The following is a 16,170-nucleotide window of genomic DNA, read 5'->3' on the forward strand; positions in this document are numbered from 1 at the left end:
ACTTAAATGTTCACAGGAAAGCCAGAGAAGGTTCCGCTAAACTTTCTGTTTCACTTTTTCCCCCATTAAAACTAAATGTTGCTCTACTCTATCATGTTTCGTATTTTCAGCAGAACACTGTTCTCCCTTTACTGCGCCGGGTCCTCCCACTGCTTTGAAGTGGTCGGCGCTCACATGTGTTCTGGTCAGCGCTGGCAGCCGGCTGGGAGCTGGATTGTGTTGGCATGAATGGTGGTGGCAGTGCCAGGCCAGACCTGTCAGCCTCGCTGGCATCAGCGTCGCGATTCATGGGTTGGGACAAGGTCAGGCAGGCAACACTGCAAAAGTTTGTCTGCGTGTGCTTTTGTGTGTGCTGCTATTTAAGCCTAGACTGGCTGGTGTGCGGAGTTGGTGGTGTGGCCGTCTGGGCAAACAGGAAATCGTTGGTCCGTCAAGACTAATCTGACCAACATTTGCCCTTACTGCCATCAGAAAAGCACCACACTTTAATATGTGTGGGTGTGTGTGTGTGTGTGTGTGTGTTGTGTCCAACTCAACATATAAAACCAACGTGAAGTGATCGCAGCTTGGAATAAATGCTGGCCAAACAGCCACTCTGCTAAAACCTCCAACTTAGCATTTAAAATGTGCACAAACAAATAAATAGTCTTGCAAATGACTGATGGCTTATAGCAGTTCACAGCTTTATCTTACCTCTTTAAATGGGCTATCTGTTTCAGCCACTTCTCTGGTGAAGCCTGGGAGGGAGCGGCGGATGGAAGAGGAGGAGATGAGGTCATGGCAGAGGTTGTGACCTCTGGGTTGGCAGGAGGCTGCATGCCTGTAGGTTCCTCTGTAGACAGGCCACACACCTTGTCCACCTGTGGGGAGAGCAGAGTGAACACCCACCTGCTAAGCAAAGAAAACATATGGAAGTGTGGGTGCAGCTGCAGCGTGGCTTCAAAACCACCTACGGACACCTGCACATTTCAGGATTTGCACGCTAATAGATTATAAGCACCTTTTTCAAATTGATGTCAACATGGCTAAGTTTAAAACTGCCGACATTCTGGTGGTCAGATCAATACAGGAAAAATGTTGTTCTTAAAAGAGAAATGGGATTTATTTTTTTAATGTGATGAGTAAGTTAATGTTGTGGGCGATCTGCCGAGACGTGCGTCTGCGAGCGGGTGCATGTGTATGCGCGTGTCCGAGCGAGGCGCCGCAGAGACAATGAGATGACACGAGTTGTTCATGACGGCAACAGAAAGGCAAAATTATACAGGAATCACTAGGGATCACTGGAGAAAACGCATGGGAAAGAGGAAAAAAGAGCAAAGAGGCTACCGGTGAGCTCACGTTTCCTTTCTAAATAATCTCCGTTTCTACCTGAATAATATTCTCCAGTGCTCCAGCAAACAAACTCTCTCATGTGTTGCTTTATAATGTATACATGTTACCTGCGTGAGGAGTTTTTTTTTTTTTTTACTTGGATTTATATAGCGCCCTTCAAGGCACCCAGAGCGCTTCACAGAGATCATTATTCATTCATACACATTCTCACTGGTGGTGGTAAGTTACGTTTTGTAGCCACAGCTGCCCTGGGGCAGACTGACTGAAGCGTGGCTGCCATATCGCGCCAAACGGCCCCTCCGACCACCACCAACATTCATACACATTCATACACATTCACACGGGGCAAGGTGGGTAAGGTGTCTTGCCCAAGGACACAACGACATTAGCACCGATCATTAGCAGCCCGCTCTACCACCTGAGCTACTGCCGCCCCATTATGGGCGGGTTATATTACGGCTGCCAATGCGGTCTGCTTAATTATTTAATTATTTGTTTGTTTGTTTACTCTGCTGAAAGTAAGTGTTCATTTACTCATAAATTCATTCCTTTGTTTTGATTTGGCTTAAATAAAATGAACTCTGGTATTATGCATTTAAAAGGATTAAGATAATGATGAAATGATTATGAATGCTAAAATCATTTGAAATATTTGATTTAATTAAAATTAAGTGTGATTTAAAGGTCATAAAATGTGTAAAATAATCTTGGTTAAAACACAAGGTAAAATGTTAACTTAAAAGTTGGCCTACAGTAGGTGGTTCTAAAGAACTGGCTTTTTTTTTGCACCTTTAGGCCTAAAATTGTTTTGTGCCTGTTGTGTATGCGCCTGCTTATTTACAGATTATCTGCCTTATGTTTAAAATTAAGTAATGGATTATTAATATAGGCCATTTACAGTTACGCCAAGTTTAATTTGATCATTTGCTTTAGATGTTTAAACTAAAATAATGATTCATGCATGTTTAATATAGGCTATTTACCTTTGCCTAGTTAGTTGTGGTTTTTGTTTGAAAGTCTGAGTAATTTACATTGTGTATTTGATACTGCTTTAATTTGATTATTTTCTTTGTCCCTTTTTAAAGGTTTTTCACCTAACTAACAAACTGGTCAATAAAAAACGCCTGAGTCTGGTCCAAATCCTTCCCTTTTCAAGTGTGGGAAACCCATGACGTTCGAGATACATTTGACAGTTAATGTAAGTTAAAAGGAGGGATGACAGTAAATGTAGAGCATTCCACTCCCTCATGGAGGCGAATAAACATGCACACAGTTGGCACCAATGACAAGTATCTCCAGTGGGGCTATTAAAACCTCCAGCGGGGGTGGGGGGAAGGGGTGACGGCAGGGCCATGAGAATAGGGGGACTGCGCTTCAAATCAAGAGACAAAATCAATGACATCTCATTGGCTTAAAAGCCTCTGAGCAGTGTTGTTAAGTGATCCTCAATTAGGCTGAGAGAGGAACCGTGATGGCTCTCGCGTGCCAGACTGAAGAGGTCCTTATAGCCATCAGTGCATATTCAGTGCTTTGTAAAAAGGGATGAGTCATTCTTGCATAATAGAATATCCAAAAAGATGAAACACCACAATCTATACATTTTTTGACCTTGATTTGGAAGCCATAAAGAAAAACAAAGCAGAATCTTGCTATCAGTAATGAGTCATATGTTTTAATACTTTGATTTGGGGCTGATTTATGTTTAATTTGAAGTATTTGTTGCGAGTTTTAGCTATATAGTAGTCCCTGAATTTCCCTTTGGGGATCAATAAAGTATCCATCTATCTATACTATGCCATTTTTTGACATTAGGTAAATTAAAGATGAGACATTTTCTGGACTTCATAAGTGATGATCTCTAAAACAATACAAAAATCAGCTGTGATTCCCGCCCTACAAAGATGCTCTGGACATACACATGAATGAAAATCATCACAGTGAAGTTTTTCTGTGAAATGTTAAACACACTACCACATCGATGCAAGCCTTAAGGACGGCCTACTAGAGCCCAAAAACAATGGAATGCACGACCTTCATCTGAGAAGGAGCGAGTGTGCATGTGCTTTTAAATTGTTGTTTGAACGGGTGTGTCTGCATACTGGGAAGAGTCTGGATTAGTCTAGAAGCAAATGGAAAATGTGTCAACAGTGACAAAATGTGTCTTGCCATCCTGCTAAAAATACACTCACCCTCCAGGGAAAGGCCCAAGTTTCCTCCTATGTACCATATGAATTTAAGTTTACACAGGAGACAGACATGTAATGGCTCAGGAATCAGAGATAACACCTCTACCTGAAATGCTGCACTTCATTTTTCTGAACTGCACGGGGGTCTTATATTCAGTCTTGAGGCAGATGCTGGGCACGCAGAAGGTTGTTTTTACTGCATTAACCTTAACTCCCTCTGGACCCATAAGTCATGCTCACACGTGGTAGCAACCCACCGCCACACATGCAAGCATGACACACACACATTTTATTATAGTTGAGAGAAAAGATAGAACATAGAAGCTATTTGGTCCATGTAGTCCTGCAAAAACACTAGTCAGTAGTTAAGGGAATTGCTTCATGACATAAAGTAAATAGTAATCAACACTAGCCAATAATTCTGGCAATTCATTTTCTGTACACCTATAAGTGTCAGTACAATTTTATTCAAAATTTCCTGAGCCTTTATAACTCTCCATGTAAGCTTTATGTGTACGGTAAGTACTCAGTCAGTATGGCAGACACTGCTGAAGCGCTTCACGTGTCTGTTCTTTATTTAGCAAGAAAACCAAGAATCTATAAATCAAATTCCAGAGATTCATTACACATATTTCAGACAACTTGGGGTCCAGTTACGTCATGTCCAGACTGTAGTGTTTGGGAGGTCTACAGGAGGACAGCGCTGTACGTGTGGAAAAGTGTGTGTTTGGATGAAAGATGTAAAGTTGGCAGGCTTTAGAAAGCGCATATGTGCCTTAATGGAAGAACTACTAGTCTGACAGGTGCAGATTTCTGTTGTTTTGTTTTAAACACAAATGGCTTAAAAAAATTAACAAAATACAATTACTAGCTCTCTGTAACTGTATTAATCAACATTCTGGGTACTTCATACAGTATAATGGCAATGCAAAAAACAAAACAAAGAAAGGTGAATAAATGAGGACAGACTGATCATAAAAAACTAACTACATGAAATGTTTTATTATAATAAATGATATGTTATCATCCCTGCATTGACACTGAACAAAATATTAATGAAGGATCAGATCAGGTCATTGTGAGCCTTTTTAAGGACGCTAACCTTAAAGACCACTGCCATTTCTCACCTGCCACAATGTGACACTTTGCTGTTCTGCCAAAAGACAAAAATGTAAACATCAGTGTGAAATATCCACAGAAAAAGAAGGTTAACCTTAGTTCTGTTTGCATTTTCCCATTACTTCTGCAAGCAAACCTCACAGAAGAGGTTAAAATTGCAAGGAATGTTGGAGTCCAAGACTTTAAAAAAAACAATACAAAGCCAAGTCTTTTTTTTTTTTTTGCTTCACTAAATGTACAACAGTATAAAAAGACTGGAAAGTCATTCCATGGAAAATAAACAGTGTCCTCATGTGGATCCTCTTGAGAAATAAAGAGACACAGTTATAGGAAGGCTCTGCTGACCACATAATCCCGAGGGACAATCAAATGACAAGCTGAATAATAACATTAGCTAAAACACCACCGTAAATCAATTATCTCTTAAACGGATGATGGTGTGAGAATGTAAATACCCTTTGGGTACAGCATTGCCACTTGGATTTTAGTGCCTACTTTTATTCGACCATCTGTTGCCCTTGTTATACCTTCACAATTTTTGCTATTTTATGGAAATTCCTTGTATGATTGCTCGAGGACATCGACTCATGTCGGGGAAAGATTGATGGGATGCATGATATGCGAAGACTTCAAGGAAATACAAGGCATGTATTCTATGTGCATTTGAGACACCCAATGAAATTTGACTTCTTCTGCCGCAGGCTGTAGCAAGTACAGAACACATTGCATATGTTGGACTTGCTATCCTGCAAATCAAATCAAAATTAATATTTTCACCTAAGATTAAAATAATAATATAACTATAGCATGTCTAGTTGTGGTTAAAGCTGTATTCCATTATGTTTTGGACCAGTGGTGTCTGTGTGTGTGGCTTATGTGTGGATCTCTCTGAAATGACAGAGTGCAAAAAGAGTGCAGCAAGAGAATCAACTCCATGCTAGCCAAGCCCAGGGCCATCCCTCCTCCGGAGGAGTATTGGCTTACAGATAGCAGTGGTGGTCTTTTTTTCCCAGTTTATTTATCAAGGGATTACCCTGTAAAGCCAAGGGAACTTTCTCAGCCCCCTCTCACCCCAAACACTGTGGGAGAAGCGATGAGGACAGTTTACACAGACAGTGAGGACGAAATCTCTATTTGCCATATCTACCAAAGAAAATCAAAGTTGAATGCATGTTTCAGAACTTCTTACCAGCTGCATAGCGTCGTCTTATCTTTCCTTCGGCAATGTTCTGGTTTTTCAACAGGTGATTACTTTTCAATTTCATCGGGCCAAGTGTGTTAAAATGAAAAAAGAAAAGAATTCAGATACTGATATTTTGATATATCAGTGCATGACTCTTACTAAAACAATATCCATGAAGGGGTCATAGTCATTTAGTTATGTACTGTATAATATCGCTGAATGACCGAATTAGAACCTTGGCTGACAGAATTATAGACCAATGGTTGTTTGCAATTTGCTGAACTATTTGAAATTAATCTTAAGGATTCACTCAATGATTCTTATAGTTGAGATTACAAATGGTTGCCTTTCCAAAAATGTGTACCATTTTTTTAATGTGACACATAAGCCATTGTTTTATCGAGAGCTCAAATGATCAAGCAGGAAAACATAAGTTGTTTGCCTTTTAGTCGAAAATGTATTCAAATCCATTTACTTTATTGTGGTTTTTCAGTTGCAGGAAAAGCAGATATGAAACCACTCCAGGCCTCTGCTCTAATCAGGAGAGAGGTCGGGTGCACTCGCAACAGGTTAATCAACAAACAATGTCAACTGCATGTTTATGGAGGGCAAAAGGACCTGGATTTTTTTATATGTTAAACAATATGTTAAAACCAACAATCCTGCCTGCAAATACTTTACAACCCAATTTAGTAATTGACCAAAATTATTATCCACATTAATGAAATAAAACTAAATCATTCACTCATCAATGGAAATGACCTTAACCAAAAGTGTTATTGGTCAATTTAATTCCAAAAGTATGAAGACAAAACTCCATTGAACTAAATTAAGGTATTTTACTGATATAAGCGCAGCTGAAACAAGAGAAAAAAACAAAACAAAATGCTGAGAGCAACATTACTTAAAACATTATCAGCTCTCTGACAATTAACAATTATTAAAAGTGTAGCATTTGTGACTTACAGCTGACAACAATCTCTTATAGTGGTTCTTAACCACCTGGTGCATGTTTTGGGTCATTGTCTTTGTGAAGACCCAGCAGTGACTAACTGATAGACTTTCTTCAAATCTTTCCTTACAATATTTAGTTTATTGTAATTTAGTAATACAGTAGTTTAATTAATTCCAATAAAGCTCTCAGAGCCTAACAAGGAGAGCTTTTTCAAAATCCATTAAGTATTTTCTTTTTCTAAATAAGCAACCTAAAAGATTGATTTGATTATTCACTTTGGTGCAATTTCAGCATTATCATCTTTGTTTCAGGATCCCATGTATCTCAACAATGTTCTCTGTGTCTGAGAAATCAAAATAGCACCGCTGCATTATGTTCCCACAACCATGTTTCTCTGTGGTAGTTCTGTTTTTGGATTGAAGGGTTCACCCCTTTATCAACAAATATAAACAGCATTCATGTGCCAAAGTTCAAGATTGTTTCATCCGACCAAAGCACAGACGTTGTAAACTCATCCCTATGTTTCAGATGATCACGGGCAAATGCCAGCCTGATTTTAACGTGGGGGATGTGTGAGCAATAACGTTCTTTTTGGACAATGACTTTGAAGGCCACTGTGATGAAGAACCCTTCCAGCAGCGACAACAGTCAGAACAAAGGCTCTGGCTGAACTCTAAGCAAAGGCTACCACAGTTTGAGAGAGGATCCAGACAAATACACAGCTTGTTTCATTATTTTGAAGGACTAACAGTGTAGAAGACATGTGATAGATTGATGATCCACTCAGCTTGTACCCCACTGTATAACAGCTTGGATAGGCTCCAGCCCCTTGTGACCCTGAACAGGAGGAAGTGAGTAAGAAAAAGGGGCGGATGGATGGACAGCAGTTTTGTGGAGGAAGCCTTGAGGTTAAAAAAGCAGGTGTGTGATTGGATAGTTTCCAGTAGAAACCCTGGAGCATCTGGGAAAATGTGGGTGTGTTAGTAAGAATGTCTCTTTCCTCCTTCAGCACCACTGTTAGGCAGTGTTTTTCCTTTAATCACACACTGTGACAGAAGCAGGCTTCAAGTGTTAGCTATAATCTGACCACAGTGCAACACTGATAGGTCGCTTTGACAGCTTTGTTTTGCTGCAGTACAATAGATAGAAAGGTAATTGTATAACAAGATAATGCAATGCCAGTATCTTAATATAATCTAAGGTAGCTCTGGTGGAGTGGTGATTGTAGGCCGTCTCCATTGAGAGGTTCCTCTAATGATATGATGATATGTAGAACTGGTTCATTTCATAAATCAACATATCTGATGAAGTCTTCAGCATAGACTGTAAAAAACAGTGACAAGCATTAGGTCAGGTGACTCATTGGTTTCTGAAGAGCAGTTTTGAAGCCTGTTTTTCTTCATACTAAGTCCAGCCTTGTTTCTCAGGAAGCCAACGGGAACTATGTCAATCAAAGTTAGCAATAGCTACCAGCTCCTTCTGCCAATCCATGCAGATACAGCGACAGAGCTGCCGGCAGGCGTTTACAGTGGAATAAGTCAAAACATTACTGTTGCGATTAGCTGATGCTTTGGTACAAACTGCTGATTTATTTATTTATTTTGTGTACATTCATCCATCCATCAATCCATCCATCCATTATCTATACCCACTTTATCCTTTGCAGGTCATGGGGGTCTGCTGGAGCCTATCCCAGCTATTTTCAGGAGAGGCAGGGGCCACACCCTGGACAGGTCGCCAGTCCATCGCAGTACATTCATATAAAACAGATTCATTTACATAGATTTATTTACGAAGACTATATGTTCAAAATGTGTGGGCATGCACGTGTGTGTATGTATGTATGTATGTATGTATGTATGTATGTATGTATGTATGTATGTATGTATGTATGTATGTATGTATGTATGTATGTATGTATGTATGTATGTATGTATGTATGTATGTATATATATATATATATATACATATACGTACATACGTACATACATACATCATACATCATACATACATATGTATATATATATCAAAAACATTTATATATGATATACTTATATACATTATACATACATAAATATATTCACAAGGCTAAGCCGACTGTCCATCAATCATACTAGACATACACTGATTGTTTTTTACTCGCTGTTGGAGCTAGCTTCTAGCGACCAATCTAGGAACTGCAACAATTCTTACTTTTCAATCCAGGAGTTAGATGGACGTTGCTTGGTGTTGAGTGGCAGAAAGAACTTGAACAAGGGACAATCCAAACCATCAGATAAACCCAAGCACTGCCGCAACACCACTGTTTGAATGTATGTTAAGAATGGTAACCTTCAATACAGAGAAGATGACAGTTTTAGTTTAGATGCACCCATTGAGCCCTGAAGTTCTTAGGTGGTAAGAATTGGTGATCTGAAATAAGAGAACTAAATAATTATAAATGAAAGAATTACTCAAGGTAAAAGATGGAGAACAATGGGATTTCCAACTAAGGGTGCTTTCACACCTGTCCCGTTTGGAGCAGTTGTTCCGGAACAGGGAGCGTTTCCCCCTAAAGATCGGAACGTTTGGTATATCTGAACACAGCAATCGCGCTCGGAAACGGCACAAAACAAGCGAGCCGAGATCACCTCGGAGAGGTGGTCTCGTCCCGATTCCATTCGAGACATGAAGCGGTTCATTTTTTTAATTTGTAGTGAGAACATAATCGACACAGCGACCGACACAACTCCATTCATTGTGTATGTGCGACTGTGGCGCAAGGAGAAGAGTCGGTGCTCCTCCACCACCTTCTCTCCTATTGGACGTGCTGAGATGTCGTCCCAGCACGGCACGGTGAAATTAAAAAATGTTCAATTCGGGCAGGGTTTGTGCTGCGCAAACCCTGCGGCAGGCGGCCTCGCACTCGCCGCTGAGCTCCACTCTGTGCGGTGCGCACATAAATTAATGGGTAAAGTCTGAATTAATGGTTCCGCGTTAAATCCACGCAGAGCCTACGCCGTACCCTACTCCGTAGGCTCTGCGTTGGTGTAACGCGGAACCATAAATCCGCCTAAAGCCGGGCTGCGGTCTGCACTTTGCACCCTCTCTGTGAAAGGGGCTTGTTATTTATCCCGGGGTGCGGAAGAGGAAACTCCTTCCACGTTCATATGACCAATCAGAGAGCAGCTGGTTCGCGCATGGTATTTGTTATCAGCTTTGAACCGCTACAGACGTTTGCCTTGTGAACACAAACTCCACAAACGAGAAACGAAACAACTGTATCGATTTAGCCCCTGAATCGGAACAAAACAAACGGGCCACAGGTGTGAAAGCACCGTTACTTTGCATTCTGTAGAGATTTTAAAAGATTAAGATTCCATAGCGGTTTGAAGCAAAAAGGAAATCTTAAACTCAGCCAGAGGGAAATTTGTGACCACTTTTCACTTTAAAATCTTCAAATGAAGGAGTCTAGAGGATTTAAAACTTAAATTATCTGCCCTTCCTTCTCCTTGACATTGTTTTATTGGCCTGTTTTTAGGTCTCCCTTCATTCTTTTTAATCTCCCCGTCTCTGTCAATCTATCCGCCTCCTTCCCGACTTCTTCTCGCTCCTATCCGAATGAAGTCAGTGCTAATTAAAGAGAGATGCAGTCACTCATTTATCACAGCATGAACCCCTTCAGATTCCAATCAGCAAAGAGCACACTGAATTCCTCTCGCCACACTGAAGCCTGTTTATCCAGATCAAATTAATCGCAGATGATCTGTAAATGAGAGGCTCTCGGGTTTGTCTTGTAATAATGTGTGTTATTGCAGAATCTGAAGACAACATTTGTCCACCTTTGTAAATAAGAATAAGTAGCGAATAAGCGAATAAGCCAAGATGTGTCAGTGATTTCAAGTGCTGTCATATGTAAAGACACAGGAAAGACTGCCAGAAAAGTGAAAAAAGAGGGTCAAATGGGTTCATATTGTCTGTCTGTGGAACATCGGAAGGAGGAAAGAAAATAAGCTTGTGAATAGAAACTTTGAGAGGCCATGTGTTCATTTTAAACCTTCAAATGCACCAGTAGTTACCACTAAAACCATAACACAGATGCAGAAGGCATATGGTTTAACTTCGCAGCAGCTGCTACATGATATCATTGTGTCGAGATTAAAGCTTCAGTAAACTAGGAAACAAGGCACCTTCAAACCTTTCTACTTTTACATAGCAATGTGGAATTTCAAACACTTGTCAAGAAGTGTGGTGCCCACTGTAAAACACAACCTGTTTGTGTGTGTGTGTATTGTATAACAGATGGGACAGCCAGAGGCACTCTGAAATCGTGTCTTTCGAATCATATTTATGCTTTGACAAATAGGCAAAGTACAAACTCAAGATTTTCTTTCAGTCAATACTGTTGAAAAGTCAAGTTTATTAATTCAAATTAAGATTTAGAAAGGAGTACTAACAGGCATTTGCTATCTATGAACAATCATTTATTACACTTATGCAGCGACAAATTCAGTGTCTCGTTAACCATCTCTTTGGGCTCGTCATCTTTCTTACTATTTTTATCATGTGTGGAAAAAAGTACATCTGAGTAACAGAACGTACACCCTTGTTTTAAGCCTTTGGGAGTTACCATGGCATGGACGAGTGAAAGTCTTCACCAGCATATAGGATTATACTATATAGTTGTATCACAATGATAAGATAACCTTATGATACATTAACTGCAAGGAGCACAGGTCCTGTAGCTGCAAAATAACCCAAATAATTACCCATCCACTGCCATGCTTAAAAATGGGTAAGAAGTGTTTCTGCTGAAACAGTGTTGGCTTTCAGTGAACCTGGCACTGGTTAGTTAGGCCAAAGAAAACTCAAATATCCTATCTCAAAAAATTTGAATATTCTGGGAATCTTAATCTTAAACTGTAAACCATAATCAGCAATATTAAAATAATAAAAGGCTTGCAATATTTCAGTTGATTTGTAATGAATCCAGAATGTATGACATTTTTGTTTTTTTAATTGCATTACAGAAAATAAAGAACTTCATCATAATATTCTAATTTTCTGAGACAGTCCTGTATATGCTCTAACCTACAAAACATCTACTTTCATACAGATATATCATTTGGGCCTGCACATCTACCAATAATCATCAAGAATGGATGAAAAGCAACACCTGGCTGCCACTTACCCTTTTAAATCCAATTAAAGCGCAATTTTTCCTTGCCTGAGGCTGCATTTGCCTAACACTAAGACCCACTGTGAGCCGATGATTAAAAGAGGTCAAAAGGATAAAAGAGATTAAAAGAACATTTGCAGATGAATGCACACGCTTTGTATTAATGTATGAGAAAGGCAGTTTCAGGTTGATATTTCATATGACGGGGAAAAAAGGGAAATGTGTTGCCATGTTGAAGAGGGAAAAAGTAAAGAGGAAGGCTATGTGAGATCAAGTGAACAGAAAATAGACTGCCCCCAGCATCATTAGCTAATGGACTGCTGAGTAAGTCAGTTAGCTTGAGAGCCAAAGGTTCACACAACTTAGAAAGGTGGGTTAAATGTATAGATTAGCCTTGAGTGCATTTTGTGTCAGCAACCTTTCTGCTAACTGCCTGAAATACTAAGGAATGATACATAACGGGCTGACTAGGAGAAGTTAATCATTTAACATAAGGTCACCAGCGCATGTCTTTCTGTGATTTATTTCACACTTCATACAGCTGAGAACAAACTCCTTCTCAAATGCATTCTAAATTGTAAGCTTTATCAAATATTGAACAGTAAAAATAACATTAAAAAATCTAAGTAATGAAGAAAGAAAGGTGAAGAAAGCCGGCTCTGTCCTAGGCTGCAGTTCGACCGGGTGGAGGTGGTGGGGAGAGGAGGATGGTGGCTAAACTGTCCTCCATCATGGACAATGTCTCCCACCCCCTTCATGAGACTGTCAGAGCCCTGGAGAGCTCCATCAGCTCCATCAGCGACCGGCTTCGTCACCACTGAGAGGCATCGCAGGTCCTTCCTCCCTGCTGCCATCAGAGATAACAACCCAGTCTGCTCTCAACGGACAATTACTTGTGCAATAACATAAGATGTGCAATATCATATGTGCAATATCTGCCAGTCTACCTCACACACACTCTACCTGCTTTTTTTTTGCACTGTTTCTTTTCTTTCAATCTACTGTATATACTGCTCATATTTCTGTAATTATACATATTTTATATATTTTTTTAATTTTTTACTTTTTAGTCTCTTTTTACCCCTCCCCTGCATGTGTGTGTTAAGTGTACTGCTGCCAACAAAATAAGTTTCCCCACTGAGGGAGAAAATAAAGGATTATCTTATCTTATCTTAATATCTATGAAACTACAGAAGTGCAGTGCATTTTTCATAGTGGAAACTGTTTGAGTGTGGCAACTGCTAACCACTGACTACAGAGAACTTATGGACTATCCTTTAACTTAAAGTAATTTAGGAGTGTACGCAATGAAGTTCACTCCTTTTTGACAATGTAAAAGGTTTTCAAGGTCTAGATCGATCAATAGATATAGTTAAACTAAACAAAGCAGGCAAATATGACTAACAGCAAAGTTAGCCTTCATAGTTATTCTAATCCTTCACATACTCATGTGTTGGCTAGGACAAAAGTAAAATTGCTGGTAACGTAAGATGCTGCAGTCTATTGAGCTGCCATGGTGAACAGAAACCTAACAATCATCCCACTGGCCCTTGTTTCCATTATCTAAATATCCAGGCTGCTATTATCATTCCTTCGTAAAACTGTAATGAGAAGGTGGGGTAAAACCAACAAAATGGATGAGTTAGACCTACATTAAACTGCTAATCTTAACCAGCCTGACCTTTTTCTCATAAATGCAGACTGTTAAAAGCCCACTGATTAACTATAGGGCTGTATAAAGGTGTAAGAGAATACATGCTTCTCTGTGTTAAGATTTATCCACGTCTGTCCATCTTTAGCAATTGACGATATAAAATTTCCTTGCAGCTTAAATGAGGCATATCATTTTTTTTATGACTGTGTCAATAAACAGCAGCCTGTGGCCTCTCAAGCCCAGGTAACTCTGGAGGGAGAAATTTTAAGATGAATTCAACGAGTCAGTATTCAGAGAGAGAAAAACCTAACTAAACATTGGAACTACCATTTGCACTAGGGCCCAATAAGAGTAGCTACTTGTACTGGAAGCGTTCCAATTTTCTCCTAATCGTGTCTACTCAACATAGTCCAGCTGAGGACTATTCAAGTAATATCCATACATGCTGCTCAATCGCCCAATCTCAGCTGGAACACTGTGCATTAATACGGAAAATATTCTCTCTTTTTCTCTCTTTCTCTCTCTCTTCATATACATATACGTATACATACGTCATATATATATATATATATATATATATATATATATATATATATATATATATATATATATATATGGTTACACACAAAGTTAAGACTGTGCAGTCTGAACTCATGAGAAAGAGCACGGCCAAAAAATGGTTTGGGATTTTGTCCAGGCATAAAACCACAAAGTCACAATAACTCCTTCAATAACATCTCTGCGTAATACTTTTCCTGCATAATAGAGTTGTTTCTTTGGGCTGAACTGCACAAAAAGTATACACAGTTGTAAAAATCCACATTAAAAGAATATTGTTTAGGTCCTGTTGTCATGCAGGATGAAATAAGGAATAAAACAGCATAATTGTTTACAACCATTGCGATGTGAAAGTGGTCAAGGAAGAAGCAATGTTGAAGAATAAAGATAAGGGGTGTAAATATGATCCTTTATTTAAAATTTTATAGATTATATGTAATGCATGACAATGGACCGTTGTGTTATTCAACGTGAGTGTGGTTGTGACCATAAATTGGAACGTGAATAGACTTTGATGATCATCTATTGTATGAAAACACAGTAAAAAAGCAAGAGGCACCATTATCTGACTCAAAAGTCTAGAAGGAAATTCATTGCCGGTTTTTGTTGTTTTTTTTCTAGCTGGCTAGGTCCGGTTTGCATTGGCCTTTCAGTGCTGTTCTGCTTGTTGTTCCCCACAAGACTCCATCATCATGCTTAACTCCAACCAAAAGAATACCAAGCATACAACCACACACATCATGCTCCATTTGCCTGAGTGAAACTGAGAACATAGTGTTTCACAAGGTATATTTTCAGGAAATGTTTGGGCATGAAACAATATTATATGTCAAGCCAGCCGCCATACGATGTCGGCTGACTGAGGAGAATGGTTGTGAGCCACCGGCTAACCGACAGCTGTTTGTCTGCTGTTGTCTGCAGTGTTTGGGAAATACTGACTTTATACTAATAATGGCTGAAATGCACGTCCCTTCAAACAGAGCAGTTCATTGTTCTGTTCTGTTGGTTTTTAAGGTTTCATTTACTTCCATTTCAGAGGAGCTGGGTTGCTGGATTGATGAAGGAAGTATTGATGAGTAAATGTAAATCAGTGTACTGTTCAAAAATGAAATGCCGGAATGAGAAGCAGCAAGTACTTCCAGTACTCTACTAATACATTGGCTTCATGTGGTGCATGGATCATAAGTAATGTTCATGCATAAATTTAGGTACCCACCATATAATGAACACATGTCAGTAGACTGTCAGACTATACATAAACCACTGCTATTCTATTCTCAGACTGTAATACACTGTATACTAGTTTACTGTTCAGATAAACAGTGGATGCACTCAGATGTCAGTAATCTATAGTTATTTTACCTTGAAAATATGAACAGTGTTGGGAGTTTCAAAAGCTAGGACAATGTGTGTCTGTACATGCCTGTTGCAATAGTAGCGGTTTTCAGTTATCAATAATACCAAGACTTTGCGTAATCCAGCAACAACACTGCAATTATAATCAGTAATGCCATAACAAACTTGACATTTTGAGTAGCTTCTTGTTGGGCTTCCAGGAGTCAGTCAGTTTGAAGTAAATTTGGACAGGAGTTTAGGAGTGAAGTTTGGTGAAAACACTGTGTGGCAACAGTAATCACTCATCGGTGAAATTAATAACAAGTGTGATTGGAAAAAAGTTATTACACTTAAGTAAAAGGAAATTAAATATCTTACATATTTCACTCAGCTATTTCAGATTATGTCCTTATAAAGCCTTATACTTCATCTTTTGGGGGAAAAAAAAACAATTGGATGGATTTGGGTTCTGACATATAAGAGAACAACTGAATCTTAAAATCAATCTGCATGGAAACTGCGGCAGCATGAGGGCCAAAGTTTGCGTGCTTTTATACATTAATAACAAAGAATAAAAGAAGACTGTTTCTGATGACAGTGCATGAAATATAGTGGAGAGAAAGGTGCATGCTAGAGAGACTTGAGTTACGTGCCTCATGAGGAAGAACATAAATCTCTACAAATAACAAT

General features: G+C 39.3%; 1 protein-coding gene across 2 annotated transcripts in view; it reads right to left on the reverse strand.

The window, feature by feature from the left end:
• The window catches only part of LOC133452684 (glypican-5-like), a 110,314-nt gene that overhangs the window by 61,826 nt on the left and 32,318 nt on the right, over positions 1–16,170 (reverse strand). For both annotated transcript variants that reach the window (XM_061732224.1, XM_061732223.1), the window contains exon 4: positions 694–860. In XM_061732224.1, the coding sequence (XP_061588208.1) occupies positions 694–860 (167 nt within the window). The remainder of the gene's footprint in view (positions 1–693; positions 861–16,170) is intronic.

The sequence above is a fragment of the Cololabis saira genome, chromosome 10 (genome assembly GCF_033807715.1).
Source record: "Cololabis saira isolate AMF1-May2022 chromosome 10, fColSai1.1, whole genome shotgun sequence".
In the NCBI taxonomy this organism is placed as follows: Eukaryota; Metazoa; Chordata; class Actinopteri; order Beloniformes; family Belonidae; genus Cololabis; species Cololabis saira.